Raw genomic sequence first — 22,526 nt, forward strand, 5'->3', positions numbered from 1 at the left:
TCTATAACAGGACATTAAAGAATACTTTCGCCAAATCAGTAAGGGTTGATTTGTAAAATTGTTCATCAGCGAGGTTAATATTTGGTAGTACGTTCTAAGTTGAGATGTTTATTTCAGAATACAATTAAAGAGCAATATGTGATGTTATACAAAATGTCAATGGGAGTTGAAAAGTCGTGAACCGAGATTTGATAGTAGTTGATAGCTTTGATTTAATCCTTGTAGATGAATTTCCGATGTTGTTAATTTCAATATTATGCTTGGCCATGGATATGCGAAGTCTCTGAGCGAAATGATTAGTGATGAAGTTTAGCTGTGAACACGAATCTAGTAACGCCCTACCTAATTGATAGCATCCAGACGCATCCTGTACTAGAACTAGCGCTGTAGCTAAGATAACATTACTTGTCGATGACTTCTCTAAATATGTATGCGTCGCAGCGTCTCTAGAAGTAGTAGATAAAGCTGACTCCATTGATAACTGAGAAGTAGGATGAACTAAGTGTGCATTAAAAGGTGCTGTAGCATTAAAGGTGTTGCTAAGATGTAACAAGGTGTGATGGTGGTCTGAGCAAATCATACATTTATAAGTTGATGGACAGATAGAAAGTTGAGATCCCTTTGACAAACAATTGAAGCAAAGTGCCAATTGCTTCCCAATGTAAAAACGTTATACAGTTGATAAACTTCTACACCGTTCACAGCCATTGAGTTTCTGGTTCGTATTTGAACAAAAAATACAAATAGATTTAGTGCAAAAAAAAAATTTCACAAAGATTATCATTAGATTTTATCATTAGTACGCACATCTAATACACAAGGACACGTTTTATCCAGAGATTGAAGATATTCACAATGTCTCTCCAAAACAGCATTACAATCATTCCAACTTGGCAACCTTTTAACATCTAATGAATCCTTCCACTTTCTTCCCGTACCTACATTAAGACCGAAAAGTTTTCGGAAATTCTCATTTAAAATTCGCGCGCTGTATATTTTTCGATATTTTAAGTTTATGTAGTTTGGCAGCACTGTCCTTAATTACTATGCCAAAAATGAGCGCGATCTGTCAGACAGTTCGTTTACGGCAGCTGTTGAAACCAGTTCACCTCAGTAGGGCGTTGCGAAAAAAACAATGGAAAAAAATATTGAACAAAGAGTTTGCATCAAATTTTGTGTTTCGAACGAAATTTCGTGTGCAGAATCGTTGCGAATGCTACAAAAGGCTTATGGGGAATCAGTTTTATCGAAAACTCAAGTTTATGAGTGGTACAAAGCCTTCCAGGACGGTCGTACGACCGTCGAAGACATTTCGCAACGCACTACTGAGGTGAACTGGTTTCAACAGCTGCCGTAAACGAACTGTCTGACAGATCGAGCTCATTTTTGGCATAGTAATTAAGGACAGTGCTGCCAAACTACATAAACTTAAAATATCGAAAAATATACAGCGCGCGAATTTTAAATGAGAATTTCCGAAAACTTTTCAGTCTTAATGTATATCACACTTTTGCAGCACAAAATAAATCAATATAGCTTGTAAAATTTCATGTTCAGAACCGAATGATAAAAGTGATCTATAAAGCGCTGAAACAGAGTCGATTAGACTTCGCAGCTTATTGTCTCCCGATTTGAAAGTACCAGGGAGATTAAAAAGCGCTAATATGTTTTCCATGAAAATGAGTGTTGGGTTATCGTACCTGTCCTTTAATTTTTTAATGCTTTAGAGTAATTTTCATTGTGACTTGAAACGTATTAACAGTTTTTAACGCTGAGCCATGCAAACAAGTTAGCAAATAATTAAATTTTTTAAGATGGGATAAGGTTGATTCGCGATTAATAATTTGAGAAAATAACGTTATAAAATTTTTGAACTCAGAATATCTTCCATTAAATGAAGGTAGTTGTAACGATGGTAATTAAGAATCTAATTGGTTGTGGAAATTGTCTGCCGACTGCGACTGAATGGCCACATATGCATTCCAAATCTCCAAATCTGATCAAAAGTTGTTCTTTTGATCTAAAGCCTCAATTCTCGATTGCGTAGGCAATATTTGTTTGAAGTAAGCTTCTAAAATCGTCAAGCCACATTTTAATTCTTCGTGTGGGTGTACATTTCCTTCATTCCGTGGAGATTCGATATAATTTTAAATGCGTGTGGTGCTTTTTTAAGTGTTTGCTGTTTAAGTTTTTCTGCCATTGTGATGTAAGAATAAAATGAAGAAAATAAATGCAGCAATTACAGTAGCAAATCTGAAGCAAATGCAGCAAGCAGTAAATAACTGAAAACAACATAATAGCTGATACTGATAGGTAAGTGATGAGCAGCGACAGCACTGAAAATTTTTGAGCGTTTTTTATGTTTGCAGAGGCAGCGACAGCATACTAAACCAAATCAAACGCAGCTAGCAGTGTTAGACTAACTGCAAAGAACCCTAGAACAAACGGCTGTGAAAGAAGAACCGAAACGGCAACGATAGCCTTGAACTTAAAACGAGCTTTAGTTTTAATGTGATTATATGAAGCACCTTAAAAATTAATAGTATATTATTTAAACGCATTAATAATTAAAGCCGACAACAACAGTATAAGCCACGAAAGTAAATCCATTAAGTACTACTTAATAAGTAGTGACAAACTAACTGCAAGAACCGTAGAGCGAACGGTAGCAGCAAAGCAACAAAACGGCGATGAAGGCTCGAAAATGAAAATGTTCGTATTTATATTATTACAATATGCACCACATATATATTGAGTTTAAATCATTGTATTGAATTAAATCACTTCAAAATATGCACTTCGCATTTTAAAACAAAAGTTAAAAAATAATAATTAAATTTGCTTTATATTTTATTTATGAAAAATCATTATTATCAACCATTTACCTTTTATTTTTTCATGCACAAATAACTTACGCTCCTCTTTTTATTATAAAACGCTCAAAAATAATTGTTATTTTTATTTATATAACTCACACGACGTGTCTGATATTTTTAAAAACGAAAATATTATATTATTGCATATAAAGTTATGTTAAATAACTGTGCCTGTTTATTGTCTATGATCCAGTTCTATCGAAGCTATTCGAAAAACTACTCCGACCGTTCGCGACCGTTCTCAATAAAAGCGAAAAAAAAATTGATTTCAATCCATCAGTTTGGTTTTAGGAAAAACCACTCAACAATTGACCAACTGCATAGTTGTTAGCACCATAGAAAACGCTATGGAAGAGAAAAAGTATGTTCTGCCGTATTCGTCGATGTGTCACAAGCTATTGATAAGGTATGGCATGCAGGTTTGATTCAAACATTGAACATCATGCTACCTACAAAGAACTATAGTGCTTCTATCATACCTTGATGACCGATATTTTACCGTCAAATACGAAAACTCTTTTTCGCCTTTTAAAGAGATAACTGCTGGAGTACCACAAGGAAGCATTCTGGGGCCACATTATACCTCATGTACACACACGATCTACCATCAGCAGATCAGCACGTAACCGCTACTTTCGCCGATGATACTACAATATTAGCAATCGATAGCACTATTAAAACCGCAACGGCCAAACTACAGGAGGCCGTCAACCAAAAAATAGAGAATAAAGTTGTATAAAAATAAATCAGTGCATGTAGTTTTTTTTGTTTAAAAAAGACTTTCTACAAACCAGTATACATTGACATCATAATCCCATACGCCGATGAAGACAAATACCTTGGTATTACACTCAACGCCAAATTCCACTAGAAGTGGAATTTCCACTCATGTCAAGAAAAAACTCAAAGAACTTGATCTAAAGCTAAACCAATTATACAACCTCATTGGCAGACGCTCAAAACTATCTATACATAACAAACTCCTCCTATACAAACATACCCTAAAGCCAATCTGGACTTACGACTTACAGTTCTGGGGATGCGCCAGCAAAAAAAATATTGCTACTATTCAACGCTTACAAAACAAGGTACTTAGAAACATTGTAAACGCGCCATTTTACGTAACAAATTGCGGTCTATATCGTGATCTTCGTGTGCCAACAATATCTGAAGAGTCGAAGAAATGTGCAATGCCACACAAACAGCGCCTGCAATGTCACGTTAACATTACAGCACCTAGTCTTCGCCAGGCGAATCCTCTTCGAAGACGGTTAAAGTGGAAAACTGTACCTGAACTTATGGAAATGAATTATCACATACTTTATTTTTCATGTATACTTCTTTGAGCCTGCATCTTAAATATTTAATGCATTTTTTCTTAATTATGTAACTTCAACTAAATTGCTTGTTAGTATCATTTTAATTTTATACTAGTTGCAATATCATGACGCTTCTGTACAACTTTCTAAGATTCTTTAATAAACACACTTTTTAAACTGTGTTTGATATTTAATTATATTTTAGTTTTTATACAAAATTATTTAATTACAGATATTTCGTAGACCATTTCTTGTGTTTAATATTAATAAACAAAGAGTAATCACATATTTAAATACTAAAGTAATGCACCAAGGCATTCGTTTTTACGGTTATTTGGACCTATTTATTATTAACGTAACATGAACATGAACTTGAAAACCGGATACTTATAGATGAGAGAGGGAACAGAGTGTGATGTGAGTTCATGAATTCTACACCATAAAATTTGCTGCATTTTTTCAGCTTGACTCGCATACATATGCAATGTTATGTTTATTTTACCTTTTAATGCTAAATACTTTGAATTTCTTTGCTCTGCACTACTACACACAAGCATTTTATACGTGTGCACAAAACAAAACAAATTTCACGCTCATGACAGTTCATGTTGACGTCAAGTTCATCTCCTGTTCGTGATAGTGTAAATAGGCCCATTCGTTACATTCTCAAATGTGTGCAATATTTACAAATTATTTTTAAAGAGAATACGAATGAATGGGAGTAAACGGATGGAATGGAATGTGTGTTTTATGCGTTTAAATGGAGTGAGGGTTGATTTGTTTTTCATAATCGTTTGTTTTGAATTTTAAAATCAAATAAACAAATAATTGAGAGTATTTCAGATATTTTGATAGTATTTCAAATAATTTTATTTTTGCAAAGAAATATTTTATATATGTTGGGTGCGTTCGGTTGCCTGCGCAAAAATAAAGAAAGGTGGATATGCGTAGAGATTTGCAATAGTTGCAACAACAAAGTATGTATTTTAGGTTTGATTTTCTATTAGTGACAGGCCATAATGCAAAAATTGCTTAAGCAGGTACTAATGCAAAGGGTTACCTAATAAAAACTGTTTGCTCAGAGTTTCCTTCATTGACGTTAGTTTTTTATGATGTAATAAAATAATTCGCCTCACATATTTACCTTTTCCTAGAAAATATTTTTATGCATGATATTGTAAAAATATCTATTTATGTTTTATAGAGTCAAGAGAGATGTTTAGAAATAGATTAGTTTATAACTAATATAAAAATATCTCCTTGAATATGTACTCAGTTTCTATATATATTGTACAGTTTTTTATATAAACATGGATTTTAAGTAGCGATTAATTATACTACAGTTACATATTTCACGATGTAGCTTTTAATAACACTTTATTCGAAATACGGTCTCTTGCACTTACACTATTGTTTTATTTTTACTAAAAAGTCAATAGAAAGCAATAATGATAATGAGATTTTAAAAATTTTGTTAAGAGGCGCGAAACAACTAATTCTGAAGAATCTATAAAAAGGGTTTGAAAGATATGAATCATTCACAAATGATTTCAATGTTGTACAATAGTGGCAATTGCATAAAAATTAGTCTCCTTTACTTTACATAGTTTCCTGTAAATTATTTGCAACACTAGCAAGTAAAGCATCTTCTGAAATCTTTTTTTCCGTAGTTCGGAGCTTAACATAGCTTGTTAAAGAAAAAAGAACAAAGATTTCATCAAATCAAAGATCTATTAATCAAATCATGTTTTTTTACTATAATCTTGAAAAAAAAAGAATTAAGTCAAGCGGTGGTAAATGTTTGAATTGTATATTAAATTAAATTATTATTTTATTTTTTCTATTATTTTTTAATATGGAATCTGTAAAAAGTTCATTATGTTTTTTTTTAATAAATTTTTGTTCAAATTTTTTTTTTATATTTCATAAAATTAACAAATTAGTATTTTCAACTAAATTACATTTTAAATAATATATAATTAATAAAAAACTTAAATTAATTAATTTGTGTCTTACTATTTAAAAACACATAAGTTGCTTTTGCATGAATTAAAAATCAAATACTTCAACTAGTTTAAGAATGTTGAGAGTTAGAATACTCCAAAAAAACGAAACTAATATTCATTGCATTTCATTTTGTTCCAACGAAACTAATATTCATTCCATTCGCATATTCATTCGTATTCGTTTGTTAAGAGTAAGAGTATGCTACCATTCTCAACACAATCCATTCCATGACTGCGTGGGCAATTGCGTCTGTCGGCTTTCCAAGTATGTGGCCGAGCCAATCATATTTGCGTCTCTGAATTTCTTCCTCTATTGACTTTTGTTTGGTGCGCTGCCATAGCTCTTCGTTGGAAATTCCTGCAGGCCACCATATGTTCAGAATACGCCGCAGGCTTCTATTGACAAAGGTTTGTAACTTTTGATTTGACGCCCTTGTTAGCGACCATATTTCGCACCCATATAACAATGTGATTTTACGCAGGCGTTGAATATTCTGATCTTAGTTTCGACGGTTACATTGTTAGCTTTGCAGACTTTGTTAAGCGACGCGAAAGAGCCATTTGCCGTTTTTACTCTGCTGTCGATGTCCTTTGACGTGTCACCATCGCTGTTAAATATACTTCCCAGGTGCTCGAGTTCCTGCACGTCTTCAATATTATGATCATACAAAAGGATGGGCGATTGATTGCTTGCTTTCACTCTCATTGTTTTTGTCTTTTAGGCGTTAATTTTTAGGCCGACTTCATTGCTCGCATACGTTATTAACGAGAGTTTGCATATCAGTGTGTCTGTTTACTAACAATACATCGTCTGCATATTGGAGATGATCAAGCTTTTGATTCAGCTTCTTTTGTAGGATTGTGATAAACAGTAACGGTGAGAGGGCGCAGCCCTGTCGCACTCCATTGTTGTAATTAAAGCTGTTGCTAAGAGTACCTTCATGTAAAACTCTGCTTGTAGTCCCTTCGTAGCTCTTTTTGAGAATATTAGTGATCTTATTAGGAATACCTTTAGCGTTTAACGCTAGCCATATGTAACTTCTCTTAAGCGCGTCGAACACCTTTTCAAAATCAATAAATGTTAGATAGAAAGTAGCATTCCATTTTAAGACTTGTTCAATAAGTTTTCTGATGGTGTTAATTTGGTCGATGCACGAGTGCCCTGGACGGAAACCTGTTTGAGTTTTACTAATAAGCTCGTTTAATGTTTCGGTGATTCTTTTTAAAATTATTTTGTTGAAAATTTGAAAAACTGCTGATATTAAAGAAATCCACTTCTTTCTGTCATCTTTTCTTGACAATTTGACGATGGTAGACTCCTTCCATTCGAGAGAAAATGATTCTTGCTCCCAGATTTTCTCAAACAAGCTCCGTCTTGTCGCCCTTTTATGATGCAATTTGCGCTTTCATGCTTAGTTCAACTTAAAAGTTCTTTTTGTCGCTTTTGACTGCTTTCTTGATCTGCCTATTAAGAGTCCTGAACGTTGTGTTGTATTTTGGGTTTTTTAAGCGGATTCGCCTCGCTTAACATTTTTGTTTTAACGCACTTCTTTGTGCGATGAGCTCCTAGGAGTTTGCCGACAACTATTCTTTTTGCTCGTTTTTACGGTAGCCGAGTATATCCTTGCAGATTCCTTCGAGATTTGTTTTAAAAAGAAGCCACGTGTCTTCAATAAAAGCACCTTTCAGCAAACTGACGTTAATACACGCCATATTTGCTGCGTGGTCACTGTGACCACTGCCGATATCACCGCTTCTTTTGTTTCTGACATAACATAGAACTTTACTCCATCGTTTTGAAATGTAGATATGATATGATCAATCTGACTTTCAAAGTTGTCAGCGGCAGACTTCCAAGTGACCTTGTGACACGTTTTATGAACAATTAGGGATCCTCCAATCCTGAGATCACAATTCACACAAAGTTCCAAAAACAGCTCACCATTCTCATTACATATTCCAATGCCATGGGATCAATTTGGACATTGAAATCGCTCATAAGAATAATTACATCGGTTCTAGGAATTTCTGAGAGCGTTCTTTCGAGCGCGCTGTTAAAAACTTCTTTTTGGTAAAGTAGAATGTCTTCTGTTAGAGCATAGTATTGTACTAGTGATATGTTGAACTTCTTTGCACGAAAGCGTACTATTATTATTCTTTTGGATATAGCTTTCCAACAAGATTGAGTGCTTGACATTTTCCTTACAAAAAATGCAACGCCTAGGATGTGAGGGTCCTGTTCGTCGTGCATACCGGAGTACATAAGTACACCCCCTTTTGGTTTGTAAATTCGCCTGTGCCATTCCATCTAGCTTCGCTTATGCCAATTACGTCTCTTTTAAACTTATCGCATTCAGCGGCTAACAGAGTTAGCACGTTCCATTGTCGAAATCTCGTCCTTTTTACATTCTTTAAGTGGGTATCGTTGCGATTAGGCTGATTTCTATTTCTTGTGAATATTTAAATCTGATGTGTTTCAGCCGCCACGAGTGATTAATCCATAACCGCCAAGATCAGTGGTAGGGCTGCTACCTTTCAAAAATTTCTTCGGTCACCGACCTGATCCGACCCTACCTTGATGTCAATGTGCAGATAGCATTTCCTCTAGACAGCAGATGGAAGAGTTTAGATATCTCGCCGAACACTCGGTCGCCACTGCCTTATTAGTGAAAACAGAGAACACCACGGGAAGGTTGAGGTTGACGGTAACTCAAGAGAGGCTATTTGAGACGCGTACTTTATTAAATACATGTAAATAAACATATGTCCAAAACAAAAAACCAAAAAAGACAAACATTGCTCTCTTTCAATGCTAGTTGTTAAATTTAAATACTATAAATTTGATATGATCAATCTATTTTATATGATTTGATTAAATTTCGTTAATAATTTAATTTTACTTATTTAGTTAATAATAATAAGAACATTAGCATGTATTTTATTATATATATAAAATTAATATATAAAATAATAAAAAATATAAAATATAATTAGATATTAAACATGGTATTTATTACTATAACATACTTCATAATATTCTTGCTACTATACCTAGGGCATACTACTGTCTTCATTAACGAACATATTATTAGCATTTACACTAACAACAACTATGGTTGCGCTACTGCCGGTGCTTATTCAATCCATAATCGGCAAACCTCATATATTTGTATGAGATCAATATAAAATTTCATCAAAAATCAAATTTATACTAATTTAGAAGAACTTGTGCATTGCATGCACACAAAGTCCATCATATATTTTACGTAAAATATATACAAAACCATAAACTTCAGAAATATTGCCCCACCTATTCTTGAATACGAAATTTTTTAGTAAGTGATAAGTGATAAATCACACAAGTACCCAAACTAACAATATGAATAAAAAATATAGCATAAATTTCTATACAATCTCAAACACACCCTTCATACGCACATTCAAGAGCTCTTTTGTATGTTTCAAACACTTAAGATCATTGCGTTATATTCAGCTTTTGTATGCCTTATTTGTTCTACAATCCAAAGCTCATATGTGCTTTTAGCTGACTACTCGAACTGGCTGCTATGAAATTATGAAAGTCATTTTTTTGTTCTGCACTCGTAATCTGTGTATTATTTGTCTGTGGTAAATGTTACCAAGCTGTAACGGATGCATTAAAGCGCAAGTACGGTAACGAATTTATGACTCCATTGCACCGGGTAAAACTGAAAGCAAGAGTCCAGCGTATTGGACGTTTGTATAATTTGGCATATATTGATAGCTCTGGTGATTTTATGGAGAAGAGTAAAATCACTTTCATAGATAGTATACGTGAAAATTACCACCAAGCGCCAGGTCAGACAGACATACTCTGAAACAATAATTTGTGTATTGACGTACGAAGCTGCTGGTATTATGTGTCGCCCTACAACAAAAGTACGAACCATCGATCGAATAATCAACAATGAGCCGTTTATTTTGATTTTGGACTCTGGTTCTTCACATTTGATAATAAAAGAAGGTCTGGCGAGAAATTGTACACCATTGGCAGGTGTAAAACTCCGAACAGCAATGGGTGAAGATGCACCGATACTGGAAAAAGTCACGAAATAAATCACTATAGGTGACTGCGAACTTCGATATGAATTCATGGTGTGTAATATTTCCATAAGTACTTATATGGGCAGAAATTTCTTCTCAGAACTGACCATGCAGCATTTAGCTGGCTGTTGCGGTTTAAAGACCCGGAAGGTCAGCTGACGCGATGGATTGTACGACCAAAAGTTATGACATCACTATTGAACATAGTAAAGGAAGTCATCATTAAAACCCTGATGCATTGTCACGTCATCCTTGCAACCCACAGTTTAAACATTGTTTACGGGCCGAAAATAAAGAACACGTCGTAGAAATATATCTCATAAATGCTCCCCGTACGTTGATTGTTGTTGATAGTGATGGACTACTTCAGTAAGTGGCCAGAAGTGTGTCTAATTGCAAATCAGGAAGCCAGCAAGATTGCTGAAGTTTTCTTAAACAATTGGGTTACGCGATTTCCAATTCCAATAGACCTGTGCACTGACCAAGGGCGAAACGAGTCAATAATCTTTAAGGAAGTTTGCAGATTGCTGGGAATACATTAAATTCGTACAACGCCTCTGCATCCGCAATCAGATGGTATGGTTGAACTATTCAACCGTACATTAAACGAGTACCTCAGGATAGTGGTTGACAAAAATCAAAAAGACTGCGAGATTTGTATTCCAATGTTGCTACTTGTCTATCGGTCTGCACGACATGTTTCTACATCAACTACACTAGCAAGAGCAGTTTTTGGCACCGACGTCAGAGCAGCAGCCGACTTAAAATTCGGAATAAGTAACGTTATCCAATGATAACGTGTGACTACACTGGAAGTAAGCGGGACCAATTAAATGAAATTGATCGATTCGTCAAAAGACGCCTTCTAGTCACCAGTGACAGAATGAACTTAGAAGGCTTCCAGGAAGGAGACCTGGTGTGGCTTCATAATTAATGATGATGTTTATGGTATGCAACGACAGGACATCACAGAGTTAAAATGAAAGTTATCCATTTGGAATGGCTGGCATCTTATCACAGCGATATAGTAATACCTGTTCGGGACGAACAAGTTTAATAACAGGGCAGCAGTGTTATAAATTTGACGTGCGCACATGGAATAATAAAACCAAAGATAATTATTAGCTTAGTTTGTTCGGTAAATCATATGAGCAATAGTAATGTTAAAATAATATAAGTGTCAGTTTTTATTGGAGATAAATAAAATTTTTTAGAGAAAAGGTGTGTTTGGAATAAATGACCTCAATAAAGACAATTGTCTAAATATCATTGTTGAATAAAAGGATATAAACATCGAAGCCAAGAATTGTGTATTATTTTACAAAATCTAATGAATCGAACGAATATGTATAATAGGCACTTACGTAGCAGTATATATATAATTTAATAATTGCATATTAGAGCCTAATGCTTTTTAAGAAAATAAATTCTTATACCCATATAAAAAAATCAGCACATGGATCTCAGTACAGTGTATTACTTACATATTGTAGTAATATAAGTATTATTGTAATTAGATTTATAAAGGTATTATTGTAATTAGATTTAAGCGATATTAGACTTAAGAGATTGTAAATAGATTTATGAGAGTGTATTTGTATTTGCTATTTTATAAGCAGCAAATATAGCTGCAAGCAAGTACAAAGAAGTTGAATAAGTCAGTAATAAATGTGATAAATAACGCGAAGAAGTTCGTAATTACTCCCTACAATATGTACATATATTTGTGGTTACAAAAAAAAATGTACAATCGCCTTCCAAAATATTACTAATATACGTATAAATAACAATTATTATAAAACCAAATATTTTAAATTATTTAAAAGCAGAAGAAAACATCACCGAAAACATTAAATTTTCATTTCTTAATATATGTAAATGACATAGTGATACACCCAACGAATAAACCTCTAGTATATAATAAAGAGCATACACTCCCACGGTGTTATATATAAATATAATGTTAATATAATCTCAATTGGAAGCAACGTTTCTAATTTAATGTAAACATGAATTCCGTAGAACAGAGGCTAGAAATGACACCTACAAGCCAAGTATTAATGTATTTTTTGTGAAACAATGCGAAGCTGGAAGTTATACTTAGATCTTAAGACTTAGGCTAAGTTATTATATCATGATGATATTCAATCAAGACGAATTAAACGAATCGGTTGTGTTTTTTAATTTGATAAAATACAAAACGTAATTTGTATTATTTGTACATATAAAATAAATATAAAAATTAAAACGTACTTTCAAACGCACACTAAACCACAAATCACACAAAAAATAACAAACTATTCCAACAATTTGTGGATAATCGAATACTGAAATTATTCGAAAAACTAAAATTGCTTGAAAATGTAACGTCACTAGTTGCACAAATTTGATTTGATAATTATGTTCAATATGTGTATGCACGCTACAGTATATCATAACAGTAATTAAAAAAATTCATTATTTCTTTGCAGATATATACTTATAGCTTGTCACAAACTTTACTTGCATATATATAAAACAAAATTTATGATATTACAAATAACTTTTGTGTGGGTGGTATCATTTATATTACTAGTAAGTACTTTCACAACATTTATTTTTAATATATCCCGAACACTATTTACCAACAAAATATATTCGAAATTTTGTGTATTTATTTTTTTAGTTGCCACCAATCTTAGGCATTTGGGGAGAAATCGGTCTTGATAAATCAACATTTTCGTGTACAATTCTGAAAAAGAATGGTAAATCCATAAAGAAAACATTATTTCTAATTGGATTTTTATTACCTTGCTTAGTGATCATATTATCATATTCATGCATATATATAACAGTATTTCAACAAAAGCGAAAAATAAAAACACATAGAAGTTTTAATTTACCGCCAAAAGAGTCATTAAGAACTATGATGAGAAAAAATCGGGAGGACAATAGACTTACTGTTATGATGATTACAATATTTGCTTGCTTTTTGTTTTGTTTTCTACCACTGATGTTGGCAAATGTTATTGATGATGAGCGAAACACTTCTTATCCATGGCTACATATAATAGCATCAGTAATGGCTTGGGCATCCAGCGTAATCAATCCTGTTATATATGCAGCAAGTAATCGCAATTATAGGTAAATATTTTATAGTATTTAGCTAATTAAGAGCAGTAAATTGATATAACGTTACATTTTAATCAGGTAACCAAAAATTTACAATTTTTAATATTAGGGGTATTTAGGCAACAGATTAGTTGCTTAGTAGTTTAAAAACTTCATATAAAAAAAAATTAGCATTTTGATGTTAATCTGTTGCTTGAACGATCCAAAATGCGTAATCTAGTTAGTTTGTTGTGTGCAAATGCATTGGAAGCACTCGTATAAACAACAAAAGCGAAACATATGTTAACAGTGAAATACTCAAATATTCGTAAATTTTAATATCATTTAAATTTATCATATAATTTATCTTACCATATCATACATATAATTTATCATATAACTAAAACTACAAACATGTTTTATTATATATCAAGAAGTAAAATATTCAATTTTATACTTTTTTATTATATTTTATCCCTTTAAAAATTATAGTTTTACTGAATTTTATTTATTAATTTATGTTATTATTTTTGAATTTTCTTTTTGAGACACCCTATGCTCATAGCGCCAACACTTGGTGCTGGCAGCACTATTAATCAAATTTTCACTAATCTGAGAATTTCCAAAATAGTAGATTCTCTGCTTAGTTTCTTTTTTGTATGCAAAGTTTTGTTGTAATAATCTCTAAGCAGCTAATTTGTTGCCTGATTACCCCTATTGTAATATTTTAAAGATATTACATAATGGATAATACCTTCTGCTCAAAAAGATTTTGTTCACTACTCCTTAAGTAATGGACCTTTTTCAAAAATGTTTTTGTTATGTTGGTGCACCCTTTCTTGACATATGGTACAAATTTGAGATCCATCTGTCAATTAGTTTGTTTATAGCAGCTGTTAATGTGAGACTACCTCAAGTGCATTTAGCGATTTTACTAAAATTCAGTTGAACAACGAGTTTGTTTGAAATTTTGTGTTTCGAACGAAATATTATGTGTTGAAGCATTGCAAAAAGCTTACGGGGACTCTTCTATGACTCGACCACAGGCATACGAGTGGTATAACTCATTCAAAAGTGATCGAAGATTTGCCTCGTTCTGGACGTCCATCAACACAGGCAGATCTTTGCATTCTGGTTAGTCTTTGAACAATGTACTATTTGTTCAACGAAGGCCACTACACCAGACATCCATATGTTAATATTGGCCGAACGACGGCTGTGTAAAGCTAGAGAATCACTTTGGGCTGCAATCCCCAGCTCTTACCGTACATGTTTTTACACGCATAGAATGCCACACAAGCTTTACGAATTCTTTCGTCGATGTTGGCTTTCCAGTTAAGTTTTGTGTCGAGAATTATTCCTAAATACCTAAGTTTGTGCGAAAGAATTAATCTTTGGCCATTTAATCTTGGCAGCGGAAAGCTTGGAATTTTATATTTGTTGGTAAACAGTAACAGTTCTGTCTTAGAAGGGTTAACATCTACATCACACTTTGAGACCCATATATATACTAAGGCTCTGAAAAGCGCCCTCTATGATGTTACTCAGCACCGAAGGGAACATACCTGCTACCAAAAGGACAACATAATCCGCATACGTCACTGCTTTGACTTTACCCTGATTAAGCCTTAAAAGCAGTGAGTTCATTGTTAAAATCCATAATAAGGGAGATAACACTCCCCCTTGTGATGTTACCCTCCTGACATATTTCTTAATGTTTAGATTGCCCATCTCTGCATTGATGATTCTGAACCCAAGCATTGATGCGATCCATCGGGAATGAAGAATGAATGAAGTAAGGCTGATGGGTCTATAATCTTTTGCCGTACTGTAAACTGTTCTAACTGCCTTTGGAATAAAAACTACTCTAACTTGTCTTCAACTGCTGGGGACATGATCAAGTGAAAGGCAGCTGCAGAAAATCGTGGACAGCCAATTTACAGCTACATATCCCAGAGACTGTAACATGATTGGTAAGACCCCGTCAGGACCCGGACTTTTGTATGGAGAGAAGGAATCGAAAGCCCATTTAATCCTTCTGAATATACCGCACCCTGTATGGTCTCCCCAGAGTTGGCTGAACGATACGGTAATACCTTTGGGGGATCACCCGAGAAACCGGGAAAATAGGTATCTACTAATAGTGAGAGGAATTCCGTTAGTGATTTAACTGGACTTCCATCTACTTTGCTAATGAGGGAGGGACAAGACTGGCCATTTGCTAGCAGTTTGGCTAATATAGCCGATTCTTTAATACTTTCAATTTGCTGGCAGTCATAATTCCATAACAACTTCTTGAATTTTCGAAGTGCTTTTTTGTAAACCCTAAGAGCATCCTTATATGGAGTCCAAACCTTGGTACGATAGCTTTTGTTGAAAGCTTTTCGTGCATTCCTGCAGAGCTAAAAGAGCTTCTCGTTCCACCATGGTGGCCTACATTTCTTCGCATACGAGCGAGGACACGATGCTTCAAAGGAAGAAATAATACTATATGTAAAAGAGTTGACCCTACACTCTAATTCCCTAATCGAGTTAATTGGAGCGGTGATTATGTTGATTTTACTATTGAGCAATGATTTGGAAGTATTCCAGTTTGCCTTCCTGGGACTACGTTGAGATTGCTTAGCTACAATGGAAATATCCATTACAAACATGATGTATCTATGATTAGAGAAGGAGTTCCTGGCTGAAACTCTCCAATCATTGAGCGCTAATGAGCCGGAAGTCGAGCAAAGGGCAATATCTAAAACCTCTTCCCAGCCTACATGATCATCCGTACTCGGAAAAATGAAGGTGGGAGTATTACCCTTATTACATATTTCTAGACTACATCTTAATATAAACTCAAAAAGAGACTCACCTCTATCGTTGATTTCCGAGCTTCCCCACAAGTAGTGCCGTGCATTTGCGTCACAACCCATCAGCAAGGCTAGCTTCTCGGTCTGCGCGAAATTTTGAACTAGTAATACTCCCTCTGGAGGTGACTCATCATCGTGTGGCATGTAGGCAGATGTTATTAAAACCGCAGACTTTTGCTTCCGCTCTACCCGGATGGTGGTGATATCTAAAGAGCTTGAATGAGAGCAGAGAAAAGCATTAAGGTGCGTTTTTGCTAAAATGCACGATCTAGGTTTACCCTGTTCTTTTACAATGGAATGGAATGGAAATTCCTACAATGGAATTTCAACAATGGAATTCCTACAATGGAATTTCCGCCGCAGGGACAAGTTTCAGCTTTAAACCGTCACAGTTCTCACTAATCTTTGTGATCGCTTTGCTGAGAAGGAACGGACCCCGGATTGGTCATGAGCTCAGCCATAATCCATGCAGACAGTGTGGTCTCAATCAGCGCCCACCTCTTCATCAGCATCTTGCAGTTAGAATTATGTTCGTCAATCAAAACCACACTGAGATGGTCTTTTGCCACTTCACTGAAGGGACAAGCAGCTTGTGCGGGTATTGACATTAGCTTCGCATCCCTCGTTCCATCTTTGTGCCGTTTCGCCTCCATGCCCGGATCTTTCTGAGATCTGTCACGCTTGCCGCCATCTCCGACGTTCTTGCCGCTAATAACGGACTGGCACAGACCCTCATCATGAACATACTCTTCCACAATAGCGCGGTATTTAACAGCATCGGCTTCGTCTCGTTCATGGACATTGCCTTCTTTTTTATTGCTCTCAATTTTCCTGAGCATATAAAATACCCGTTGGTATCGATTTTTTCGTGCCATATTGGCCGTTTTTTTGCGTGATTTAACCTTGCCCTTACCGCTTAGACTAACAGTTTTAAGCGTTGGCGCGCGGTTGACATTCGGCCTACTTTGACTGGTAGACGGAATGCTGCCGTTAGTTTTGGATGTGGTTCGGATTGGATTAGACGCCGGTGTACTGTGACTGGTACAACCGGTATTGGAATTGCACCCATTTGGAAAACACCGTTTTCATACCCAAATGTTCGTGTATTATGGTGTGTACACTGCCTGCTGATATCTGTAGAATGTCAGCAATCTCCCTCACTTTCACTTTACGGTCGGACATAATAATTTTCAGTGTTTTTTCAACGTTTTTCGGAATAACAGCGTCATTTGGCCGTCCAGTAGATGGAATGTCATCGGTGTCTGTACGACCACGTTTGAATTCGGCATACCAATAACAAATGCTTCTTTTTGATGGAGCAGAGTTAGAATAATGTTTTTCAAGCCATTCCTGGCATTGAACAGTATTTTTTTTCATTAAACAATGATAAATCAGCACACGGAATTGCTTTGAATTCATTTTTGTTTTGAAAACTCAAAAGTAGCGTCACTTAAAGCACTGTAACTTGTAAACAAATGGTCGGATTAACATATGATTTTGACAGTAAGCCTAAAAAGGTTGTCACTTTCGAAAAAGAATATTTATTTAATATTAGTGCCGCCATCTATGTGTCAGTCACACACATTATTGAACGAAATGTTAATATCTTATCGGAAGACTGACATGGACTAAGCATACTGAAATACAGACACTGCACTATCCTATTAACAGGAACTCGAAATTAAATTAACAGAATATGGTCTCAATTCACAATTTAACTATAAAATATATTCGGTTCTATGGTATAGAGCTATTAAGCTTGCAGTGTTTCTTGAAATTCGAAAAAGTTCAGAAAACAAAATAAATAACCGCTGTTTCAAAAGCTTCAGTCTGGATATCTTTCGCAGTCGAATTTACTAATCTTATGCACGATAAGAAATAAGTTTCTACTACAATGAAGCTTAAACACTTAAGATCTTTACAATATGGAAATTTTGGAAAGAAAAACAGAAAAATAATAAAACCGCTCCCAATAAACCGATAGATTTACCAATGCTGGATGGCGAAAATCTGAACTCTCAACAAATTTGTTTGCACAACTAAGTGGCAGTTTTATTATAAGGGAACAAATATCCATTAAAAATGATTAATGCAGCTGTCATCTTAGCAAATAAAGTGTTAAGAAAATTCCAAGGAGTAGTGAATTAGCAACATGAATAAATCAGAACAGGAAACTTTAACTATTGTATAATGTCAAAACATCATCGAGTCCTAATAATGTTAAACATGTGCAAAAATGCTCTACAACGATGCAGGACTCCATATCTAAGTATTAAAAAAGAGTCTCGTGTAAAATATGTTAAATGGTTTGCTGGAAAGAATTAAAAATATTTTTATTGGGACTATAATCTAATATATATAAACCTTAGGAAGTGGCTTACCAACAATTAACAAGAGTGATATTACAATTTAACAATACGAGTACTAATGAAAATGTATTGTTCAATCATGAACACATTTATTTCCGCATTAAGACGCCCGCAGAATTTTCAACATTTATATATTTATCAACTTCATTCTATATTACTCTAGCAACTTTTACTTACTTGTTATATTTAAGTAAAATAATTGTTTAGGCGAATGCTTATCTCGTACACATGCGCACAACTCTTAATCTTAAAACAGATGCTCATATTTATTTAGGTTATGCTCAATAATTGCTTATCAAATTATGCACATTAAGTAGAATAAGAAACTCTAAAACTCTAGTATTTTAAGAAATAAAGGTAGTATCTTACAAATGCTCAAACCGTTCAGTAGTTTTATTTCTGAACATGTATATATCACCGAGAACGAGCCAATCAAAACTATAGGACTGTAACGACATTCTACAACAGTCCGCTTTTCATTTGAAATTAACTCATAATAAGGTAGCCACAAAGCGAATAGTACTTTTTACTGCAAAAATATTTGGTCGGACGAGCTTGCTAGCATCAGTAATAGTTGTTCCAAACTATTTCAACAATTAAGTATTACAGTTGTTAATGAAACCACCACTAAAGTGAATCCACTTTATTGCTGCGGCCAAAACTAAAGTGAGTCCAAATTAAAAACCTGTGTAAAACCCTCACTGATCGTTCTAACATAAATAAATAAAAAATAATAAAAGCAAGGAGAGATTCGTTAAGTCAAAATAAGATTCAAAAACTTTTTTCGATTATGAACTGGAAATACATACAACTACTGATAACCCATTAAGATGTGGCAGATTTGACATCAAGAGGAACTCTTCCAAGAAAACTAGAAAATCATGAACTGACCCTGACCTATTGGTTGCAAAAGTCTAAAAATTGTTGGCCGCAGCAAGCGGAAAAGAATACAATGTATCCGATAAAGCTTACTTACTTACTTACTTAGCAGACGTGAGTCTGCAACGCCTCCAAATCGTTGGTCACCTGGTCCTTCCACCGAAGATGCGGACGTCCTCTACTGCGTTTTCCACCTGCGGATATCGAATCAAATACCTTTCTATTCGGGGCACTTTCTTCCATTCGCAATACATAACCAAGCTAGCGTAGCCGCTGAATTTTTGTGCGCTTAACTATGTCAATGTTGCCGTATAGCTCATACAGTCCATCGTTTCATCTAATTCGATACTTGTCGCCAACGCCTAAGGGACCATAGATCTTTCAAAGAATTTTTCTCTCGAATGCTCCTAACGCCTTCTCATCACTGTTTGTAATTGTCCAGGCTTCTGTACCATACAACAGGACAAGCATGATAAGAGATTTGTAGAGTGTGATTTTTGTCGAGAGAGGGCTTTATTTCTCAGTTACATATTTAGCCCAAAGTAACATTTGTTGACAAGAGTAATTCTTCGTTGAATCTCTAGGCTGACGTCATTTTTGGTGTTTAAGCTGTTAAAGCGTTTGATAGAATCTTATATGCGATTTTTAAAAGATGATCCCACAATAGTTGAAGCAGGACCACCTCTATTGCGGATTGGCGCCTGCAGCTTTCTTGTTTTTGAGCCGCATTATAGCTGTTTTAACTTCATTATTATCGTTGACGATTATATCATCGGCAACGATTGCATATTTAGGATTATTTTCGCTTTCAGTCACAATACCACTACCGCCATTTAGTAGGTTTGAGGAGTGACCCTCCAAATGATAAGCATGCTTTGGACATCTATCATCAGATTACCATTTTCATTTTTACAGGAAATAACTCCGGATTTATAACCATTTGTCGGGCGTTTAACTTTTTGGTAGAATTTTCGAATTGCTTCCATCTTTTTTCGCCTTTAAAGACGTTTCCTTTCCCTTCTCTTTTGCCGATATCGTTCTTTTGTAGAGCGCGTCGCAACTGCCCGCAGGATGGCTTGATATGCTGCGTCTTTCTCTGTGGTAGCGTCACAACACTCTTAGTCGTTCCGGCTATTTCTTTATATACGGTGATAGCTTGTCACCTCTTCTGCAGCGTTACGCATAGTGTTGAAGATGTCGTTCCATTGTGCGCATATATCGATTTCTTCAGATAAATTTTCCAGGTACTGGGAGAGTCTATTATGATTGCAGCTTTTCGACGTCTAGCTTTTGATGTGTTTATTCACGTACCCGTTCCATTGCACATAAACGTGTGCGGATCTTGGCTGCAACAAGAATGATCCAAATCGATGTTGGCTCCTCGGATAGTACGTACATTCAAAACACTGGAAGCATGCCTTCAGTCTATCACAACTTAATCACTTTAAGATAATGGAAGCATGCCTTCAGTCTATCACAACGTGATCACTTTGAGATGTGTTTTGATCAGGTACTGGAATTTGGTACTACTAATCACCATGTTTCTAGCCGCGGCAAAATCAATCAACCTTCTTTCATTATCAAAAGCTTTTGTATGAAGGCTGAACTTTTCGACAGTAGCGCCAAAGATACTTTCTTTACCCACCGTTGAGTTGAAGTCTCCTACAACGATTTTGATGTCATGATAGGGACAGCGTTCATATGCTTCAAGATGTTCATAGAAAGTTTACTCGGTGTCGGCATCTTTATCCTCCGTCGGGGCATGCGCACAAATTAGAGTATTGTAGAAAAATTTTGCCTTAATACGAATTTTTGCCGGCCTTTTTTTTATTGGTGTATATGCTGAGACCAAATTTCTCAACCTTCGGCATACTGCAAATTCGAGTCCGAATTCGTGCTTTGTTGCATGCCAGCTGTAGTAGATGTCACAATGTTTTTGTTTAGAGCATCTTTGTCCCGTCCATCGCATTTCCTTGAGGGCGGTAATGTCAGCCTTGTATTTCTTGAGGACATTAAACAGATGTATAGAAGCACCATCTCTGTAAAGAGTTCGGACATTCCAGGTGCATATTTTTAAATTGTGTTCCTTATAACGTTTGCGTTTGTCGTCATCAATAGATCGTTTCCTTATCCGAGGCTGCCTCTTCGTTTGCATTGAAAGGAGTTTTTAAATGATGGGATTTAAGCCTGATTTCGCTGCACACATTAGTTCACTACGCACGGATGATTGTAGCTATCCAGAGGGGATCACGTGGAGGCTGTGTGGCAACGTGGAGAGAACAGTAACAAGGATCACGAATCAGACACTTTATCTTGTATGTTCACTCCCATCCAATCCGGTAAAGCATTAATTGCAAAAATCAACTTTTCTTTAGACGCATTAGACGCCGAAAATCATGTAAATAAATTTCAACAAAATTGATATCGTAGAAGAAATAAAGTGCTTCAACAAGAACAAAGAATTGAGAATGAAATCCTACATACTGCCCCTACCACCTTTCCTTGATCAAAATGAAATACTCTGAGTAGAAGAGAGTGTACAAAACTCAAACATTAGGAAACGAAACACGTATTTATTTTGGAAAAAATTCATCTAAGTGCATTAATAGTTGAAAATGTACATGAACGTACCTTGCATTGAGTTATTTCTTAAATGAAGACTTTAATTCTAGAATGATACTTTATAATTGGTGTTACAAATGGTGTTTAAAAATGTTAAATGCTGTCTAAAATGTAGTACTCATTAATATATCAAAAAAAATCAAATTATGACCAATCTACCAGAGAGTAGAGTACAACAGTCTTGTATATGCAAGGGAAGAAGAATTAAGACATTTAAAGGTTATGTACCAATTGTTATATGTCTACCGTCAAAAGCGACTTATCTAGAAGCGGTAAGTGATTTGTCCTTGGAGGTGTTTCTAGCAACTTTAAGAAGACTCTTTTCAACAGGAGTGAAATCAAAAAGTATGTATTCAGACTGTTGAATGTTTATATTTTATATTGCATTTTTTGTTTAAAGTAGTTAAAATAAAACGCGTGCTGC

The 22,526-nt window shown here is 35.0% G+C and overlaps 1 protein-coding gene across 2 annotated transcripts in view; it reads left to right on the forward strand.

The window, feature by feature from the left end:
- The window catches only part of LOC119666442 (protein trapped in endoderm-1), a gene marked incomplete at its 3' end in the record, with an annotated part of 60,521 nt that extends 47,114 nt beyond the window's left edge, over positions 1-13,407 (forward strand). For both annotated transcript variants that reach the window (XM_038075749.1, XM_038075795.1), the window contains 2 exon segments: positions 12,756-12,858; positions 12,950-13,407. In XM_038075749.1, coding sequence (XP_037931677.1) covers positions 12,756-12,858; positions 12,950-13,407 — 561 coding nt within the window.
- Between the last annotated feature and the right edge of the window lie 9,119 nt (positions 13,408-22,526).

The sequence above is a fragment of the Teleopsis dalmanni genome, chromosome 1 (genome assembly GCF_002237135.1).
Source record: "Teleopsis dalmanni isolate 2A chromosome 1, ASM223713v2, whole genome shotgun sequence".
Classification (NCBI taxonomy): Eukaryota; Metazoa; Arthropoda; class Insecta; order Diptera; family Diopsidae; genus Teleopsis; species Teleopsis dalmanni.